General features: G+C 59.7%; 4 protein-coding genes across 4 annotated transcripts; 3 read left to right on the top strand and 1 right to left on the bottom strand.

Moving 5' to 3' along the window:
* Positions 1–851: 851 nt before the first annotated feature.
* LOC136364593 (maestro heat-like repeat-containing protein family member 7) lies at positions 852–5,354 on the top strand. Its single transcript, XM_066324546.1, has 12 exons — positions 852–960; positions 1,201–1,265; positions 1,369–1,701; positions 1,864–2,012; positions 2,267–2,414; positions 2,625–3,031; positions 3,296–3,410; positions 3,595–3,732; positions 3,954–4,130; positions 4,265–4,420; positions 4,579–4,680; positions 5,082–5,354. Exons 1-12 carry the CDS (start codon positions 852–854, stop codon positions 5,352–5,354), a joined length of 2,172 nt encoding a protein of 723 aa, XP_066180643.1.
* Positions 5,355–7,716: 2,362 nt separating this feature from the next.
* Positions 7,717–10,915, top strand: LOC136364594 (uncharacterized). The gene is made up of 6 exons (XM_066324547.1): positions 7,717–8,299; positions 8,407–8,796; positions 9,165–9,260; positions 9,363–9,529; positions 9,711–9,811; positions 10,481–10,915. Exons 1-6 carry the CDS (start codon positions 7,717–7,719, stop codon positions 10,593–10,595), a joined length of 1,452 nt encoding a protein of 483 aa, XP_066180644.1. The 3' UTR covers positions 10,596–10,915.
* An 866-nt stretch (positions 10,916–11,781) lies between these two features.
* LOC136364568 (protein ecdysoneless homolog) lies at positions 11,782–13,086 on the bottom strand. Its single transcript, XM_066324520.1, has 3 exons — positions 12,879–13,086; positions 12,581–12,801; positions 11,782–12,069 (listed from the first exon to the last, which is right to left on the bottom strand). Exons 1-3 carry the CDS (start codon positions 12,901–12,903, stop codon positions 11,803–11,805), a joined length of 513 nt encoding a protein of 170 aa, XP_066180617.1. The 5' UTR covers positions 12,904–13,086; the 3' UTR covers positions 11,782–11,802.
* Positions 13,087–15,466: 2,380 nt separating this feature from the next.
* Positions 15,467–19,812, top strand: LOC136364595 (maestro heat-like repeat-containing protein family member 7). The gene is given in 13 exon segments (XM_066324548.1): positions 15,467–15,610; positions 15,773–15,921; positions 16,176–16,237; positions 16,240–16,322; positions 16,533–16,939; positions 17,202–17,316; positions 17,501–17,638; positions 17,860–18,036; positions 18,169–18,324; positions 18,483–18,584; positions 18,985–19,140; positions 19,234–19,333; positions 19,619–19,812. Coding segments are annotated over 13 exon segments (1,983 nt in total).
* Positions 19,813–20,413: the final 601 nt, after the last annotated feature.

A 20,413-nucleotide genomic window follows, 5' to 3' on the forward strand; every position in this document is an offset into this window, starting at 1 on the left:
TGTGGCAGAGAAGCCCCCCAGGGCACAGGTCTCTGGGGCAGCAGATGACGCCAGCGCTGCCCGGGCTCAAGGAGGGTGACAGGTCTGCTTGGGCGGGGACTGCCACACCTGCAGATTCCAGTGCTCCCCCAGCCCCAGGGCTCAGAGCAGCACTCGTGCCCTGGCTCACACGTTCCTTGTCTGTGTCACACCCACAGGTTTAGGGTGGCCACCAGGTGGGACGTGTCCCAAGGAGGCCGTGCCAGCTTCTGTGCAAGGCCCCGTGCCCTTCCTGCTGCGGCTGTGTCGGCAGCCCTGGGGGCTCCTTCTGCTGCCCTGAGCCCGCAGAGCAGGGCAGCGTTTGCCCATGGTGTGAGCCGTTCCAAAAGATCCTGTCCCAGGGCTGTCTCAGACACTTGGGGCGAGGGATTCCTTCCGACCTGGGCCACTTTGGCTGGGCTGGGAGCGGCCCCAGGGCAGGTGGCGGTGTGTGTAAGGGCCCTTTGTGACATAGTGCAGCAGCATGGTCACCGTGGCATGCAATGGGCCAGGGTGTCAAAGGGCCCTTTGTGACACGTGGTGACATAGCAGCTGGCGATGACGCAGCCACACCACAGTGCCTGGAGCACGCGACGGGACAGGACAGGATAGAGCGGTGTCGTGAGGAGCCCCCCCACAGCACACTCGTTCCTGTCTGATCCGGAGCTTTTCCGAGGCATTATTCCTACAGGTGACGTCGAGGGCAGACCACAGGACTTGGTGACCTGTGGCCTACCTGAGGCTTCTCTTTTGCAGGTGCCTTCGAGAACTTGTTGACTCGGAGCTCTTCTGAGCCATCTCTCTAGAAGGCACCCTCAACGCCACCCTGTGGCATGGCGGGCAGATTCCTTGGCCTCTTCAAAGTCTTCAGGGGGAAAAAAAAGAAAGACCCTGGAGCACAAAAGCCTGAAGAGCCAGAGCAGTTCCAGCCGCTGCAGGACGGTGAGTGGCAGAACTGGGACACAGGGCGCTGGCTGTAGCCGGCTTGGCCCCGTCCTTTCCCACCTGCTGTGGACATGCCCAGGGACAGGACAGAAGAGGGGCTGGGGCTGAACCTCGCAGCGCCCTTGCTGCATCCCCTGGGGCATCCTGGGGCTGTCCCAGCCTGGGGAGGACAGGGCTGGGCCGTGTTCTCTGGCCTCTCCTGCAGCCCCTCAGCTCTGGCTGCTCTCGCTCTGCTAGATGCAGCCACAGACAGCACACAACAGCAGAAGCCTGCCCGTGGCCGCTTCCGCAGGACACTGAAGGTACCTGCAGCCATCCCTGCCTGGACTGGGCCTGCTGTCACTGCTCAGCCAGCACCACGCTTGGAGGACTCCATGGAACATCCCTGCCTTTGTTCTCCTGCAGATGTTCACAAAATTCATCCGCATTCGACGTAGAAATATCAGCACCGCTGCGCCTGAGGGCACAGCCAAGCCTGACTCCAGTCTGACCAAGTCCCCAGCAGAGCCTGATGTCTGCACAAATTTGACTGTGCCCTCAGAAAATTTTGACACTGCAGTGAATGATCTCCGGGAGAAGGCTGTTCTCATGGAAATGGATGAGGGCATTTCCATCACAAACAGTGACAGCGGAATGACTCAAGGCCTTGAAAATACTGACAGCACGCCCACTCCGACCATCATTTATGCTCCCAGTATGGATTTTTCCGAGGAGAGTGGTGTTTCTCCTCAGCAGCAGGTAAGCAGCCTTGGGCCAGGGCTGGAGACCTTCCAGGATTGTGTGTCCCCTCAAGCCACTGCACCCTCTCAGCCTTTGAATCCATGACAGTACTGTGGGAAGGGAACCTGGGGAAGTTGCTCCCTTGGATGGTGCTCCAAGTCTTCCCCATGCCTCTTCCAGGTGCCAGCCATTTTAAGGAATATTCACCAGAGACTGGCATCCCATGTCACTGTGGATGCCAGGACGCAAATTGACATTGTGAGGCTGGCTGAAGAACACCCGGCTGATGTGGTGCTGACCCTCCTGCACTGTGCCCCAACGTGTGACAGGTACGGGGCCTGCCTGCCTTGAGAGCTCAGGGCTCACCAGCCATTAGGGCCATCGCCGTGCACCGCCTGTGCAATGGGCTCTGCCAGACAGGCAGAGAGGTCCAGGACCCTCGGGCCCCTCTGTTTCCCGAGCCTGCTGCCATGCTCCCTCCCTGCCCTTCAGGGCACTGGGGCTCTCTCACCTGGCCTCCAGAGCTGCACAGGGCATGGTAGTGTGACTGAGATGGCCCTGACACAGAGCTCTGATCCCACAGAGCTGCTGCAATGATGTGGAGAGCCATAGGCTCATCGGTTCCCACACTGGAGAAGGTGCTGCCAACACTGCTCTGCGTTATGGAGGACTGGCCTCTGTATTGCATGTTCACCTCTGATGGGGACAACAAACACGTTTTTGCCCTGGCTGTGAGTGTCTGAAACTGGCCTTTGCTCGCCCCCAGGTGTCCTCTCCAGCAGCTCTCCATCCTCCCCCTGCCTCAGGCACTGGGCTGAAACCTGGGCTAAGGGCAGGCTCAAGGGGCACCAGGCCCGCTGCTCCCCCTGCGTCTCTCCCCTGGGGCCCTGCCACGTGGACACCTCGGCACTGAGCGCTCTCTTGGGCTGTTTCTTTTGCAGGCAACTCTGGTGCTCTGGGTGATTGTCCAGGTGCCTGAGTGCCACGAGGCAATAATCCTTTATTCTTCCCGCCTGTTTGTGGCTCTGCTCTTCCATGTTGTCATCACCACACAGCAGATGCCACAGGAAGTTCATGACTTCTGGAGGGCATGCCAGGAGGAACACCATCTTCCCAGCAACCCCAACAGGTCTCCGTCCTCCTGTCCTTCCCATGCCCCTGTGGCCAGTGCCAGCGCTCCCAGTGTGACCTGGCTTTGCTCCGCACACAGGTTTGCAGTGCAGGCCATCAAATCCCTGCTCTGCCGGCTGCGGTGTGACAATGAGGTGATCGCGATGGAGCGCAAGCACGGATGGGACACCATGCTCTGTGCTGACACCCAGCACTATGCCATGGGTCTACTGGCCAGGTGAGACCCCCCTTCTCCCCAGTGTCCCCAGCATTTCTGCCCTGTGCTCAGGGTGCCCCCCACAGTCCCTGTGCTCATGGGCCTCGTCACTGAGGGACGGCTGAGCAGACTGGAAAAGGCTGGGAAAGGCTGGGTGCCCAGAAGAGGCCACCTCTCAAAGCGCCCACATCCCCTCTAGAGATGCTGCGGAAAGACTGGACATCTGTGAGTCAGTCCTGGGAGAGGTTTGCTCCCCCGACCTCAGGATCTTTTTCCCCCTGACAGGGAGATGCGCCGTATCTTGATCCCTTTATGTTCCCGCATTGCAATGCACCTGATCCGGGTGCTCAGCATGGAGAAGCCAGGTTGGGATCTGCCCTTACTGGCATTCCTCGTGGAGGTGAGCCTGAAGGCCAGCGCTGCCTGGCTGAGCGGCCTCACAGCTCTCTGCCCTCTCGAAGCCACATCCCGTGCCTGGCACGGCGCCCGCGCCCGGTGCTGCTGCTGCTGCTGCCTGGGGCCGGCCCTGTGCGGTTCCGGGCTCCTGCCGGCCGGGCCCTGTGTCACTGCCCTGTGCCTTTCAGGTCCTCGAATGCCTGGACTGGACTAAATGTGGTGGCAGCGTCCTGAGGGTCATGTCAAAGTACCTTCACAGCAAGTGCAGGCAGAGGCGTCGCCTGGCGCTCAGAGGCCTCGTGGTGCTCAGCCAGGATCCCCTGATGGTGAGCAGGGGGCAGCAGCTGAAGCTGCACTGGGGAGAGCAGCCCCACTGGGCTTCAGGAGCTGAGGCAGTTGCTCCAGGCTCTCCAGCCTCAGCTGCCCGAGTGCTTTGGAACAGGCCTTTGGCCTCTGGGCCCTGCGGCAGCAGGCCGCGCTTGCAGTGCCCACTCATTAGTGGTGCAGCTGTTCATGGCTTCACAGCACAGCCTTGTGTTCCACACAGGCAAGAAGAATGTGCAGTCTGTCTCAAAGCTTTGTGGAGCTGCTGGATGATGCAGATGGAGAGATGGTTGCCATAACCCTCCGTGTGTTCACTAATATGCTCAAGGACAAAGACATCCTGGTATCGAGCACCACTGCCCCAAAGCTGGCTGAGGCACTCCTGGAGCTCTTTGACAATGTAAGGTTCTGTGACCTGAGCCACAGGCACAGGGTTCTTCCCAGAAACTTTGTGCTGTCTGCCTTTTCAGGCCTTTGCCTTGGTGGGCCAGGAGTAATTGGTGCTTAGGCTTTTTTTTTTTTTTTTTCCTCTAGGACAATAGCCACGTGCAACTGCTCTCCATTGACCTCTTCCGTAAAGTGATGGAGTTAGTAGTGGACGAGGGAAAAAAGCACCTGAAGACAATTGTGAACGAGAGCCTGTACCCACTTTTTAAATACTGCCACGATGAGAACCAGCGCGTGGCACAGGTGAGGTTTTGTGCCGTGCTGGTGCATCCCTGGGAGGGGCTCGGCTGCCTCCTGCCCTGGTGCCTCCCGGGCTGCAGCCTCCTCCTGGCCTCGGCACAGGGATGCGGGTCCTGGGCCTCGGGCTGTGGTGCCATCTCGGCATCTCTGCCGCTCTCCAGGCTTCTCGGGAAACGCTGCATTGTTTGGCCAAGTTCCTGAAGAGGAAGGATCTCGAGCAGCTACTGAAGAAGGAAGATCCATTGGATATGGACGAGTGCTCGGTAAGGACGGCCCGGAGAAGCCGGAGCCTCAGCCTGGAGAGTATCCCTGCCGCTGGCGCTCAGTGTGTGGGCCGGCAGCTGCGGCCCCTTAGCCAGCACTGCAGCCAGGGGCTCCGGCCCGCGCCCCACACGCCGCTCCCTTCCCCGGGCCCCGGGCTCTTCTCCAGGCTCCGGCGGCCCCGAGCCGGGTGCCCGTGGAGCCCCGGCCCAGCGGGGCTGCGGGGCGGCCCCGCGGCTCCCCGGGCAGCCCCCGGCCCTGTGCCCGCTGCAGAGCCCGGCGCCGGCGGCTGCTGCCCGGGCCTCGGGGCTGTGCGGGCAGGGGAGGCCGGGGCCGGGCGCGGCGAGAGCCCGGCCGAGGGGCCGAGCCCGCGCCGACCCTTCCCTGCCGCCGCTCTCTGCAGCTGGCAGACGACAGGAGCCGAGCGGCCGAGACCGTGCGCCGGGCCCTGCCGTACCTGGAGAGCCCGCGGGAGCCCCTGCGAGAGGCGGCCCTCAGGTTCATCGGTGAGCCACGGGCCCGGGCTCCCTCCCCGGGCCGCCGCCGCCCTCTGGCAGCCGTGCCCTGGGGCGGCAGCGTGCGGCGAGGGCCCGGGCTGAGCCCTGCCGGGGCAGGAGGCCGTGTGGCCACAGGGCCGCAGCGCCGCTGGCAGGGAGCCGTGCCGCTGCGGCCCTGACGGGCTCTGTGTTCTCAGAGGCGGCCGGAGTGCCCATGATGGGGCAGAAGGAAGAGCTCCAGCTCACCTCCATGGGTGAGTGAGGGCAGCGGGCTGTCAGCAGGGACTGGCGGGGGAAGCTGCACGGGCTGGACAGGGAGCTGTGTGCCCTGGACCGGCTGTGGAGGGCTTTGCTCCTTGCGTGGACGAGGGCTGGAGAGGACACAACACGGAGGGATTTCAAGGGCACCTGGGGGATTCATGGCGAGCACCTTCTGGCTGATCCCAATGTCCTCTGTTTCCTTCTGGGTGGGATGGACATGGCAGGAAGATCTCTTAGGACTCCCACTCTGACCATGGCTCTGTTCCTCTCTCTTCCAGCCCTTCAAGCCCAGAGGCAAGACACCAGCCCATCATCCTCTAACCTGCAAAATCAAGCCCCGTTTTCCCAGAAAGCTGAAGAACTGGAGACATCTTCTGGATCCAGTGAAGCAGAGTCTCAAGAACACACCAGAGACACTGAAGAGGACGCGACCTCTCAGGGCCCTGGAGCTCTATGCATAGCTGAGGCTTAGCACAGTTCCCACGGCTTCAGACCCCTGCCTGTTTGTAGTTAGCGCCCTCCCTCTAGACCTCAGACCCTGCCCATCCCCTGTTTTTCCTTCCACTCTCCACCTCTTTTGACAGCTCCTTCCCTCCCAGCCCTCAGACCCCGCCCATCCCCCCTTATTCCCTCCTAGCTCATCCCTTTGCTTCACCTTCTATCAATAAACAGTTTGGCTTCTTCACTTTACCTCCATCTCTGTGGAGTTGAAGCAGCACAAATCCAGAGTCCAGAGACACAAAGGCCCCTGCTGCTGTTCTCTTCTGCGCTGTGTTTTGTGCCGAGATGCAGAGGGGTGAGGCCACATCAGGCTGGAAATGTGCCTGTGCTCAAGGTCCCATCCTACAACACTGTGCAGTTGAAGGTCTTACTGAGGACCCTGAAACCCCTGGATTTTGGAAGAACCAAACATGAGTATGCTCTGAACCCAGCTGTGAGGGATTCCATGGAAAGCATCCACAGAAGGCAAAAGGAGCTTGGAATGCTGGAAGCTTTCAAGAACAGCTTCCTGAAAGCCCAGCAATGCTCCATCCCTGCACAGGGTCAGGAAGAGGGCAGAACCAGAGACCATCAGGGCTGAACAGGGAGCTTTGGGTGTGCCTAAGGGCAAGCGAAGCAGCAGCACGGTGGCCGAGACTGGGACGCGCCACCGTGCCGATTGCCCCGAGCGCTGTCAGGCAGCGCCAGGATCCCGGCTGCGGTTCTGGGCCCCCAACTGAGGAATCGCAGCCCCTGCCTCAGATGCGGTCAGAAAGCCGCCCAAGTGAGACCAGAGGGAGGGCACCCTTCCAGTCTCTCTTGGGCATGGCCACAAACCAGCCCCTGCTTCTCCTTCCCCTGCCTGTGTTTGGGCTGTGCTGATGGCAGCGCCAGCCAGGTCTTCCAAAGGCTGTGGGGATCGGGCGTGAAAAGTGCTGCGTGCACAGCGGAGAGTCCTGGAGTGCGCTGGCAAGAGCAAGAGCAATATGCATTTGCCTCTGGCTTGCTGGAAGCCGCTCCGGCCCAGAGAGCCAGCCCCGAGCTGGGCTGTGTGGGCCAGGCAGCACGGAGAGTCTTGGCCCATCTTGGTGTGTCCCTGGCCTCAGAAGAGGCTTGGAAGGTTTGCCTCCCAAGGTGCCCTGCTCATTGGCTCTTCCTGCGCACCTTGGAGAGAACAGGGCAGGCCTTTCTGGCAGCTGGGCATTGGCAGGCCTTCAAATGGGGCCGTGTTGTGGAGCAGGCCCAGCCTGAGAGGAGCCCAGCGCTCCTTGCTGCTCTCTGCTGACACGTCAGCGCTGTCTCCTTTCGGGATGACCCTGGCTGTGTCAGGGGGTGCACGTGGACACGAGACCGCCGCTCCCGTCCCGCTGTGTCCCAGCAGTGCCTCGCCTCCCTGCGTCCACGTCAGGATGCTGGCCAGGAGAGGTCCTGGAAGCTGAGGCGGCTGATTTGAAGCTTGCGCAGCTGCCTCCAGGTCAAGGCCAAGGGTGTTCCCTCAGGAGACAGCAGTCCTGAGGAGTCTTTATAATTCAAAGGAATCCGCAGACAGATGCATTGTCCACCAAAAGCTCTCCTATTGGCAGGAGGGGAAGGGTCTGCACCCCAGTAAAATGCTTCTCTGCCACGTCTAAATTTCAGTGGCGTTATGCAGGAATTCGATCAAAAATACCATCCATCTTTACACAACTGAGGTTATTCGATAGGCAGGAGGTTAGAAAGAAATACATGCTGTCAGATTCCTAGGCTTGAAGCTTACATGAAGCTGCCTAGTGCTGTCTCCCGGGCTAGGTCCCAGGGGAGATGGTGGTGCCTTTTCTCCTGTCCCCGCGCCACTGGAGCGGAGGGGATTTAGCCCCCACCCCGGTGCCGGCGGCAACACCGATTCCCGGCCCACACAGGCATAGCAGTGAGGAAAGCCTGTCCTCCCTCAGGGCAGCAGCTGAGGAGGGCGCGGGGTCCATGGAGCGGATCTCGGCCGTACCCTCACCCCGCTGGCGCTGGAGTGCGGGGGATCTCAGGGCTTGCGGGAGCCCAGCGGGACCGGCGCCACCAGCGCCGCAGACCCCCGTGCCGCGGAGGCGGCAGCGGAAGGTCCCTTCCCCTCCCCGTGCATTCCCGGCGCGGGAAGCGCCAAGAGCGCCTTTGGACCGGGCCGGGGGGCCGGCCACAGCGGACTGCCCTCACTGTGGGATTGCCACGAGATATTCCGTGGAGGAGGACGCCGTGGGTCCGAGCCGCAGCTGTCCTGTCCCCGCCGCAGCCGGCAGCTCGCAGGCGTTGTCAGCGCTGTCCCGGCACGGAGCCGGGCTGCAGCGGCTGCAGAGCCCCAGGGGCCGGGGCTGCGGGCACCGGAGAGCTCCCGGGGGCTGCGCTTGTCTCCGCGGTGCTGCCGCAGCGTCGGCGGAGCGGGGACAGGGCGGGACTGAGCTGGCAGCGCCTTGCCGAGCCTCGGTGTCCCGCAGGGCCGGGACCAGCAGTGACCTCTCCCCGTGTCCCTTTCAGAGTGCCATCAGCGCGGGGCTGAAGCTGTTGCCGAGGCCGATCTCCGAAAGGCTTTTTCAGCGCTCCTGATGTCTCGAGATCAAAGTACCGTTTCTTCCCAGAAAACGGATTCTGGCTGTGACCTGGAGGAGAGGGAATTCTGCTGCATCCATGGAGTTGTGAAGGGGCTTCTGCGTCTCCTGGAGCAACCAGCAGCCGGGGTTACACACTTGCCTGGGGTGCAAGAAGCCACTTGTCATGAGCAGGGCGATGGAACTCGTGAGCGTGCAGCGAGTGAGGATGTGGAGCGTGGACTGTGCCCCAGTGATGGGAGTGTGAGGAAGCCCCCGCATCCTCAGGGCACACCAGCCATCGGCAATGGACACAGAGAATTCCCGAGTGAGTGCACAGCCAGCCCTGTGGCCACTGGAGAGGGGAAAGTGTCTCCTCCCAAGGACAGGGCTGGCAGGTGTGTGGCTGTTTCCCGATGTCTGGAAGAGGCCTCGTGCTCTGCTCGGCCCCATCAGTGGCTGGAAGCAACAGCCCCAGCTGTCCCCAGGGCTGTGCAGTTCTCCTGCTGCAGCCTGTCCCCAGCCCTGTGTCCCTGGCTGTCCCCAGCCCTGTGTCCCAGGCTCTTGGCTCCCTGGCTGCCAGCTGAGTGAGGGCCACACTGGCTGAGGGCTCCCTCCTGTGCTCCCTGGGCACTGGGGGAGCAGATTGGAGGGCCGCCTCTGGTTCTGGCAGCCAGCAGCTCTTTCCTGCTGCAGGCAAGTGCTTCAGGGCCCATGCCGTGGTCACCTTGGCGCTGACTGTGCTCGTGTCCCTGGTGCTGGCTTTGGGGGTGGCCTTGGCTGTGCAGTCAGGTAAGGGAGGGGCAGCAGCCTGGGCCCAGCCCCTCGGGGCAGAGCGGGCTCCCTGCTCCCTGCACAGGGGAATCCTCAGAGCTTCTCCTCTTCCCCCTCCAGCCCCACAGCTTCCAGTGACACCTGCACAGTGCTGTCCCTCTGGCTGGGTTGGCTACAATGGGCTCTGCTACTACCTGTCCAGGGATTTTGGCACCTGGGATGAGGGTGAGGAACGGTGCTCCGAGCTCGGGGCCTCCCTGGCCATTGTCAAGGATGAGGCGGCCACGGTGAGTGAGGGGCTGCGGGCGCTGTGGGGTGGCTGAGGGGAGCCTGGGGGTGCTCCTGGGCCGGGCTGGGGGCTGGCAGGGCTGGGGGTGCAGCCCTGTCCCGGGGCCTTGCGGGGAAGGAGCCCCGGGCACGTGTCCCCCCGAGGGCCCGGGGCAGCTCCCACTCCTCTCTCCTGGGCAGGATTTGCTCTTCCCCCTCCGCGGGAACGGCGATTTCTGGCTCGGGCTGCGCAGGCGGGGCCAGCGCCTGCACTGGGGGGACGGCAGCAACTTCAGCTCCTGGTGAGTGCCGGGGAGCCGGGCAGTACCGCGGTGTCGTGGCTGTTCCTGCCCTGGGTAACCCTGACACCAACGGCAGGGAAGGTACTCTCTAGTGACCGGGTCACCTTTGAGATCCTGTGGGTCCTGACTGGCCCTTGGCTGGAGGCAGTGATGGCGCGAGATAGAAAGAGGGGACACTGTCGAGGGTCAATCAAACTGGGTTTATTAGCCCAGGGTGTCTGCCTCAACAGAGACCCTTGTGCAGTAACTTTTATACGGGGGTGGTACAGAGGGATGGGTTCTGTGTGGGTCCAATCAGAGGTAACTCAGGCGTGGCTCATAACATAATAGACAAACAGGGGAACAAACCAGGGTGGGATAGGAGGGGAAATCTGGAATCCTGTCCTATCACTCGAGGCTCTCCCTAGAACCTTCCAGACGTAGGGAGAGGCCTAGAAGTGACATGCAGGGCCCATGGGTTACATAACGAATGATTGACAGGAAACAGGAACAGGGGGTAAAGCAAGCGGGGAATAACCAAAGGGGTACATGGAAACAAACCATTACAAATAACTTCAAGTAATAAAAACATACCTAACCAAAAACACACCACCACAGGGCAGGGCATGGGGGGACAGGGGCACAAGGTGTTCCCCTGGCACCCAGCGCTGCCTCTGCTCCTCCTTGCAGGGTTCCTGTCCTTGGCGATGCAGAGTGTGTGTACCTGAGTGACCATAAATTCTGGAGTCAGAGCTGCTCAGATGAGCGGCCGTATCTGTGCAGCAAGGCCCGAGCTCCCCTGTGACAGGGGCTGGAGAAAGGACCTTCTCCACGCTGGGCAGTCCCAGCTTCACCTCTTCCCGTGGCTCGGGGCTGTCCTTCCTCAGCTGCCCCCTGTGCCTGGCACTTACTCTCAAGGTCCCCTCAGTGCCTGTGCCTCCCCACTGCCAACGCCGGGCTGGGTGTTCAGAGGAAAAGTCTCTGCAATCCGTCCTCCCACCGATGCTCCCTGCAGTCAGTGGATTGCCCTCATTACACAATAAACTCCAATGGGGAATTGTGGAGGTGGGCGGAGCCCCGGCTGCTCTGCCTTGGAGGGAGCTAAGCTGAGGAGTTAAGGAAGAATTTCGCAACTTCAGTCAGAGTACTTAAGACAAAGACAAACTTCTTAGCTACGGCGATTTGGCTGGAGACTCACAAGCTTCTTCGGGGTTTTATGTAGATCTGTTACAATTGATTGGTTCTGTACCCTTTTCCTCCCACCCTGGTGTCCCATAAAAACCTTTGAGTTTCCTCTGGTCAGCAGAGGTTTCTCGTCCCTGGACCCATTTCGCTGGTACCCTCTCAATAAAGTACCACCTGCGGAAATTCCATACGAGACCTCTCTCTCTCTCACTACGGCCGGCTAAAAGAGGGGCTAACTCACAAGGGCATGAGCTAAGAGCACACCAGCTGGCATATCGAATCCAAGTAGCCGTGAGCTCTTGGAGATCTTCACTACCTGGCCTTAAGCTGAGACTTTTGGGCTGTCCTTTGAAGAGGAAGAAGAACAGCTGACACATACCGAGGAGGAATCCCAGTTTTGGCATCAGACACCTGACTGTGCAGAATGGTCTCTCTGCTCTCTCTCTCTGTCTCTGGGCTGTGGAGGACGGTCGGAGCTGCTGCCTGGGGAAGGGAATTCGCTGCCACTGCCATAACCCAGCCCAGAGCTGCAGCTTCTGCCGTGGGGAGAGCCTGTGCTTGTGAGAGCAGCCACTGACCTGGGACCTTATTACCACCTACCTCACTAAAATAGGGGCCTCTCTCCACATGCTCAGGTGCCCGGGATCCTGATCTCCCCTCTCCCTGTCCTGCTGGAACAGTGTTAGCAATACTCTGCGTATTTACTCCGAGCATTGTACCTCCACACCTCCTGCCAGCCCAGACGTCTTGTAAATGACACAGAATGAAGTGAATGCTCAAAATTAAAACCTTTGGCCTCTTCCACATCCTGCTTTTCTATCTGTGCTTCATTTCCCCACCAGCCATGTCCTGCCCAAAGTCTCTCCCTGTGTTGCTCGGCTGCTGGAGCCAGTGAGATCTGTGTTCTCAGGTAAATTCACCCCCATGCTCTGTAAAATGGTCGAGGTGGGTCCTGCCAGGCCAGCCTGGGCACTGTAGGACTGCAGCAGGTTTGCCACCAGGTTCAGGTCCACATCCACGGGTGCCAGCTCAGCATCCTCAGCTCCAGAATCAGGGCCAGCACTCTCAGGTGTGGCTGCTTCAACAGAGCTTGCCTGCAGTGATATGAAGAGGAAAGTTAATCAAAAGGCATGAGGAGATTTAAGGGAAAAAAATGGCAAGCCACAAGAGAAAACAACAATTCTGCAGCCAGCAAAGTCCAGTACATTGCAGAGTCTTGACAGACAGGAATTCAGCCCCCAAGAGCTCATGCCAGCTAAAAATCACCACTGTCCATGATCCCAGATTAACTTCCAGGAGAATGACAGACAGTGTTGCAGAGTCCTGGTTCAGCTTCTTTGGGAGCAAACTACTCCAGAGCTCCCAAGTCAGGCTGCAGCTGCTTGCCCTACCACTAAAAACAGGGAAATGAAGCTAAGTCTTGGAAAAGATGTGCCAATTCAAAGCTGAGGTAAGCTTTAATTTGAAAAAAGCATATTATGGTGCAGATGCAGCACACTTTGCTGGCATGTGGGAAGGTTCTGACACATTACTCAGAATGGCCACTTTCAGCACATTTCCTGGATAGAAATTACTGCTACAAATGTGAGCTCCAGCCATACTCACGCCTCTCTTTTGGGTGGTGAAACTTTTCCCAACTTTGGTCTGTGCCAGCTCACGATCCATCTCATTCATGTACGCCTTGAGACTGCCCACGAGCTCCCCAGGAGCCTCCTCCTGCTCCTGCCTTTGATTCCCAGCATCCAGGTCTTCATCATCCCCATCTGAGAGATCAAACTCCTCCTCTTCATCCAGGTCATCAGAAGCCAGCTCCTCCGAGTCTGCCCCTGGGTATTATTTTGTGTCAGTACCACAGCAAAGAAATCGGTGCAGGGATTTGTTTCAAATAGAGAACGAATCCCACCTAAAATTCTGTCCAGTGCTTTCATAAAAGAATCCACATCAAAGGTAACGTGGGATTCATCAGGTGACCTGAAATACAAAAACAGTTTTAAATAAATAAAGCTTTTATGCTTGCATAAGCCTGACACAGGCGCAAGCCATACTGATTTCTCTCAAGCCAGGATTGAAGTTGGGACATTTGAACTTACCGGTCCTCAGAAGTTCAAAGCCTGTATGGATTAGGCCTTGAAACAGTGAGTGGAAGAATTCTTGGCATCAAAGACAAAAATTTTGAAGACCACACAATCAGACTGAGGGACAGAGAGCAGCTCAGCTTGCAGCACTTGAACCTGCAGCAGTGCCAGAGTGGTACCAAGCTGATTTAAAGCAAGTACATATTCACTGCTGTGGGTTTCCTCCAGGCCCCTGCTCAGCAGAGCACCTTCAAACTCTGATTCTGCATCACAGAATCACCCACAGGGCTGCAGCAGAGTCAAACATTGTACAGCTTCCAACTGAGATACCATTCTAGTCACTGAGAATCCTTTGGCCACTAAGTGGAAGAAGAAAGGCTCACTCTGAATTGGGAGAGCCTATCCATTATTTAGAACCTCACCATGCTGGTCATTCCCCATCCTATTCTCTCTCCTGTCCCAGTGGGAAAGAGAGTCATAAAGTGATGGAGTGGGCACCTGGCACCCAGCCAGGGTGGAGCAGCTACAGTCATTTTGGCACTCAAACGTGGGGTGAGGTAAAGGTGGTGAAATGGACTATAGCAGGAACCTCGGGGTGCCAGGCCTGAACAGCAGAGGCACATTGAGTTGAGCAATGGGAAGTAAAGCTTTCCTAAATTGAGGATTCTTAAATGCCACATTTTTCTGTGCTTCATGTTTTTATGCTGCAGGGAATGACTTCAATGAGAAAATAATTCCAGCATGGAGTAAGAACTTTGGACAGTGACCAAGTGTTGCCAGCAGTTGCTCCAGGTGCTCCTGCCAACATCCCATGTAGGAAGGTGCACTGCCCCCAATGCACGTTGTCTTTGGCTGCCCTGTGGCAGAGAAGCCCCCCAGGGCACAGGTCTCTGGGGCAGCAGATGACGCCAGCGCTGCCCGGGCTCAAGGAGGGTGACAGGTCTGCTTGGGCGGGGACTCTGCCACACCTGCAGATTCCAGTGCTCCCCCGGCCCCAGGGGTCAGAGCAGCACTCGTGCCCTGGCTCACACGTTCCTTGTCTGTGTCACACCCACAGGTTTAGGGTGGCCACCAGGTGGGACGTGTCCCAAGGAGGCCGTGCCAGCTTCTGTGCAAGGCCCCGTGCCCTTCCTGCTGCGGCTGTGTCGGCAGCCCTGGGGGCTCCTTCTGCTGCCCTGAGCCCGCAGAGCAGGGCAGCGTTTGCCCATGGTGTGAGCCGTTCCAAAAGATCCTGTCCCAGGGCTGTCTCAGACACTTGGGGCGAGGGATTCCTTCCGACCTGGGCCACTTTGGCTGGGCTGGGAGCGGCCCCAGGGCAGGTGGCGGTGTGTGTAAGGGCCCTTTGTGACATAGTGCAGCAGCATGGTCACCGTGGGATGCAATGGGCCAGGGTGTCAAAGGGCCCTTTGTGACACGTGGTGACATAGCAGCTGGCGATGACGCAGCCACACCACAGTGCCTGGAGCACGCGACGGGACAGGACAGGATAGAGCGGTGTCGTGAGGAGCCCCCCCACAGCACACTCGTTCCTGTCTGATCCGGAGCTTTTCCGAGGCATTATTCCTACAGGTGACGTCGAGGGCAGACCACAGGACTTGGTGACCTGTGGCCTACCTGAGGCTTCTCTTTTGCAGGTGCCTTCGAGAACTTGTTGACTCGGAGCTCTTCTGAGCCATCTCTCTAGAAGGCACCCTCAACGCCACCCTGTGGCATGGCGGGCAGATTCCTTGGCCTCTTCAAAGTCTTCAGGGGGAAAAAAAAGAAAGACCCCGGAGCACAAAAGCCTGAAGAGCCAGAGCAGTTCCAGCCGCTGCAGGACGGTGAGTGGCAGAACTGGGACACAGGGCGCTGGCTGTAGCCGGCTTGGTCCCGTCCTTTCCCACCTGCTGTGGACGTGCCCAGGGACAGGACAGAAGAGGGGCTGTGGCTGAACGTCGCAGCGCCCTTGCTGCATCCCCTGGGGCATCCTGGGGCTGTCCCAGCCTGGGGAGGACAGGGCTGGGCCGTGTTCTCCGGCCTCTCCTGCAGCCCCTCAGCTCTGGCTGCTCTCGCTCTGCTAGATGCAGCCACAGACAGCACACAACAGCAGAAGCCTGCCCGTGGCCGCTTCCGCAGGACACTGAAGGTACCTGCAGCCATCCCTGCCTGGACTGGGCCTGCTGTCACTGCTCAGCCAGCACCACGCTTGGAGGACTCCATGGAACATCCCTGCCTTTGTTCTCCTGCAGATGTTCACGAAATTCATCCGCATTCGACGTAGAAATATCAGCACCGCTGCGCCTGAGGGCACAGCCAAGCCTGACTCCAGTCTGACCAAGTCCCCAGCAGAGCCTGATGTCTGCACAGATTGACTGTGCCCTCAGAAAATTTTGACACTGCAGTGAATGATCTCCGGGAGAAGGCTGTTCTCGTGGAAATGGATGAGGGCATTTCCATCACAAACAGTGACAGCGGAATGACTCAAGGCCTTGAAAATACTGACAGCACGCCCACTCCGACCATCATTTATGCTCCCAGTATGGATTTTTCCGAGGAGAGTGGTGTTTCTCCTCAGCAGCAGGTAAGCAGCCTTGGGCCAGGGCTGGAGACCTTCCAGGATTGTGTGTCCCCTCAAGCCACTGCACCCTCTCAGCCTTTGAATCCATGACAGTACTGTGGGAAGGGAACCTGGGGAAGTTGCTCCCTTGGACGGTGCTCCAAGTCTTCCCCATGCCTCTTCCAGGTGCCAGCCATTTTAAGGAATATTCACCAGAGACTGGCATCCCATGTCACTGTGGATGCCAGGACGCAAATTGACATTGTGAGGCTGGCTGAAGAACACCCGGCTGATGTGGTGCTGACCCTCCTGCACTGTGCCCCAACGTGTGACAGGTACGGGGCCTGCCTGCCTTGAGAGCTCAGGGCTCACCAGCCATTAGGGCCATCGCCCTGCACGGCCTGTGCAATGGGCTCTGCCAGACAGGCAGAGAGGTCCAGGACCCTCGGGCCCCTCTGTTTCCCGAGCCTGCTGCCATGCTCCCTCCCTGCCCTTCAGGGCACTGGGGCTCTCTCACCTGGCCTCCAGAGCTGCACAGGGCATGGTAGTGTGACTGAGATGGCCCTGACACAGAGCTCTGATCCCACAGAGCTGCTGCAATGATGTGGAGAGCCATAGGCTCATCGGTTCCCACACTGGAGAAGGTGCTGCCACACTGCTCTGCGTTATGGAGGACTGGCCTCTGTATTGCATGTTCACCTCTGATGGGGACAACAAACACGTTTTTGCCCTGGCTGTGAGTGTCTGAAACTGGCCTTTGCTCGCCCCCAGGTGTCCTCTCCAGCAGCTCTCCATCCTCCCCCTGCCTCAGGCACTGGGCTGAAACCTGGGCGAAGGGCAGGCTCAAGGGGCACCAGGCCCGCTGCTCCCCCTGCGTCTCTCCCCTGGGGCCCTGCCACGTGGACACCTCAGCACTGAGCGCTCTCTTGGGCTGTTTCTTTTGCAGGCAACTCTGGTGCTCTGGGTGATTGTCCAGGTGCCTGAGTGCCACGAGGCAATAATCCTTTATTCTTCCCGCCTGTTTGTGGCTCTGCTCTTCCATGTTGTCATCACCACACAGCAGATGCCACAGGAAGTTCATGACTTCTGGAGGGCATGCCAGGAGGAACACCATCTTCCCAGCAACCCCAACAGGTCTCCGTCCTCCTGTCCTTCCCATGCCCCTGTGGCCAGTGCCAGCGCTCCCAGTGTGACCTGGCTTTGCTCCGCACACAGGTTTGCAGTGCAGGCCATCAAATCCCTGCTCTGCCGGCTGCGGTGTGACAATGAGGTGATCGCGATGGAGCGCAAGCACGGATGGGACACCATGCTCTGTGCTGACACCCAGCACTATGCCATGGGTCTACTGGCCAGGTGAGACCCCCCTTCTCCCCAGTGTCCCCAGCATTTCTGCCCTGTGCTCAGGGTGCCCCCCACAGTCCCTGTGCTCATGGGCCTCGTCACAGAGGGACGGCTGAGCAGACTGGAAAGGCTGGGAAAGGCTGGGTGCCCAGAAGAGGCCACCTCTCAAAGCGCCCACATCCCCTCTAGAGATGCTGCGGAAGACTGGACATCTGTGAGTCAGTCCTGGGAGAGGTTTGCTCCCCCGACCTCAGGATCTTTTTCCCCCTGACAGGGAGATGCGCCGTATCTTGATCCCTTTATGTTCCCGCATTGCAATGCACCTGATCCGGGTGCTCAGCATGGAGAAGCCAGGTTGGGATCTGCCCTTACTGGCATTCCTCGTGGAGGTGAGCCTGAAGGCCAGCGCTGCCTGGCTGAGCGGCCTCACAGCTCTCTGCCCTCTCGTAGCCACATCCCGTGCCTGGCACGGCGCCCGCGCCCGGTGCTGCTGCTGCTGCTGCCTGGGGCCGGCCCTGTGCGGTTCCGGGCTCCTGCCGGCCGGGCCCTGTGTCACTGCCCTGTGCCTTTCAGGTCCTCGAATGCCTGGACTGGACTAAATGTGGTGGCAGCGTGCTGAGGGTCGTGTCAAAGTACCTTCACAGCAAGTGCAGGCAGAGGCGTCGCCTGGCGCTCAGAGGCCTCGTGGTGCTCAGCCAGGATCCCCTGATGGTGAGCAGGGGGCAGCAGCTGAAGCTGCACTGGGGAGAGCAGCTCCACTGGGCTTCAGGAGCTGAGGCAGTTGCTCCAGGCTCTCCAGCCTCAGCAGCCCGAGTGCTGTGGAACAGGCCTTTGGCCTCTGGGCCCTGCGGCAGCAGGCCGCGCTTGCAGTGCCCACTCATTAGTGGTGCAGCTGTTCATGGCTTCACAGCACAGCCTTGTGTTCCACACAGGCAAGAAGAATGTGCAGTCTGTCTCAAAGCTTTGTGGAGCTGCTGGATGATGCAGATGGAGAGATGGTTGCCATAACCCTCCGTGTGTTCACTAATATGCTCAAGGACAAAGACATCCTGGTATCGAGCACCACTGCCCCAAAGCTGGCTGAGGCACTCCTGGAGCTCTTTGACAATGTAAGGTTCTGTGACCTGAGCCACAGGCACAGGGTTCTTCCCAGAAACTTTGTGCTGTCTGCCTTTTCAGGCCTTTGCCTTGGTGGGCCAGGAGTAATTGGTGCTTAGGCTTTTTTTTTTTTTTCCCTCTAGGACAATAGCCACGTGCAACTGCTCTCCATTGACCTCTTCCGTAAAGTGATGGAGTTAGTAGTGGATGAGGGAAAAAAGCACCTGAAGACAATTGTGAACGAGAGCCTGTACCCACTTTTTAAATACTGCCACGATGAGAACCAGCGCGTGGCGCAGGTGAGGTTTTGTGCCATGCTGGTGCATCCCTGGGAGGGGCTCGGCTGCCTCCTGCCCTGGTGCCTCCCGGGCTGCAGCCTCCTCCTGGCCTCGGCACAGGGATGCGGGTCCTGGGCCTCGGGCTGTGGTGCCATCTCGGCATCTCTGCTGCTCTCCAGGCTTCTCGGGAAACGCTGCATTGTTTGGCCAAGTTCCTGAAGAGGAAGGATCTCGAGCAGCTACTGAAGAAGGAACATCCACTGGATATGGACGAGTGCTCGGTAAGGACGGCCCGGAGAAGCCGGAGCCTCAGCCTGGAGAGTATCCCTGCCCTGGCGCTCAGTGTGTGGGCCGGCAGCTGTGGCCCCTTAGCCAGCACTGCAGCCAGGGGCTCCGGCCCGCGCCCCACACGCCGCTCCCTTCCCCGGGCCCCGGCTCTTCTCCAGGCTCCGGCGGCCCCGAGCGGGTGCCCGTGGAGCCCCGGCCCAGCGGGGCTGCGGGGCGGCCCCCGCGGCTCCCCGGGCAGCCCCCGGCCCTGTGCCCGCTGCAGAGCCCGGCGCCGGCGGCCGCTGCCCGGGCCCTCGGGGCTGTGCGGGCAGGGGAGGCCGGGGCCGGGCGCGGCGAGAGCCCGGCCGAGGGGCCGAGCCCGCGCCGACCCTTCCCTGCCGCCGCTCTCTGCAGCTGGCAGACGACAGGAGCCGAGCGGCCGAGACCCTGCGCCGGGCCCTGCCGTACCTGGAGAGCCCGCGGGAGCCCCTGCGAGAGGCGGCCCTCAGGTTCATCGGTGAGCCACGGGCCCGGGCTCCCTCCCCGGGCCGCCGCCGCCCTCTGGCAGCCGTGCCCTGGGGCGGCAGCGTGCGGCGAGGGCCCGGGCTGAGCCCTGCCGGGGCAGGAGGCCGTGTGGCCACAGGGCCGCAGCGCCGCTGGCAGGGAGCCGTGCCGCTGCGGCCCCTGACGGGCTCTGTGTTCTCAGAGGCGGCCGGAGTGCCCATGATGGGGCAGAAGGAAGAGCTCCAGCTCACCTCCATGGGTGAGTGAGGGCAGCGGGCTGTCAGCAGGGACTGGCGGGGGAAGCTGCACGGCCTGCACAGGGAGCTGTGTGCCCTGGACCGGCTGTGGAGGGCTTTGCTCCTTGCGTGGACGAGGGCTGGAGAGGACACAACACGGAGAGATTTCAAGGACACCTGGGGGATTCATGGCGAGCACCTTCTGGCTGATCCCAATGTCCTCTGTTTCCTTCTGGGTGGGATGGACATGGCAGGAAGATCTCTTAGGATTCCCACTCTGACCATTGCTCTGTTCCTCTCTCTTCCAGCCCTTCAAGCCCAGAGGCAAGACACCAGCCCATCATCCTCTAACCTGCAAAATCAAGCCCCGTTTTCCCAGAAAGCTGAAGAACTGGAGACAACTTCTGGATCCAGTGAACCAGAGTCTCAAGAACACACCAGAGACACTGAAGAGGACGCGACCTCTCAGGGCCCTGGAGCTCTATGCATAGCTGAGGCTTAGCACAGTTCCCACGGCTTCAGACCTCTGCCTGTTTGTAGTTAGCGCCCTCCCTCTAGACCTCAGACCCTGCCCATCCCCTGTTTTTCCTTCCACTCTCCACCTCTTTTGACAGCTCCTTCCCTCCCAGCCCTCAGACCCTGCCCATCCCCTGTTTTTCCTTCCACTCTCCACCTCTTTTGACAGCTCCTTCCCTCCCAGCCCTCAGACCCCGCCCATCCCCCCTATTCCCTCCTAGCTCACCCCTTTGCTTCACCTTTTATCAATAAACAGTTTGGCTTCTTCACTTTACCTCCATCTCTGTGGAGTTGAAGCAGCACAAATCCAGAGTCCAGAGACACAAAGGCCCCTGCTGCTGTTCTCTTCTGCGCTGTGTTTTGTGCCGAGATGCAGAGGGGTGAGGCCACATCAGGCTGGAAATGTGCCTGTGCTCAAGGTCCCATCCTACAACACTGTGCAGTTGAAGGTCTTACTGAGGACCCTGAAACCCCTGGATTTTGGAAGAACCAAACATGAGTATGCTCTGAACCCAGCTGTGAGGGATTCCATGGAAAGCATCCACAGAAGGCAAAAGGAGCTTGGAATGCTGGAAGCTTTCAAGAAC

The sequence above is a fragment of the Sylvia atricapilla genome, chromosome 8 (genome assembly GCF_009819655.1).
Source record: "Sylvia atricapilla isolate bSylAtr1 chromosome 8, bSylAtr1.pri, whole genome shotgun sequence".
Classification (NCBI taxonomy): Eukaryota; Metazoa; Chordata; class Aves; order Passeriformes; family Sylviidae; genus Sylvia; species Sylvia atricapilla.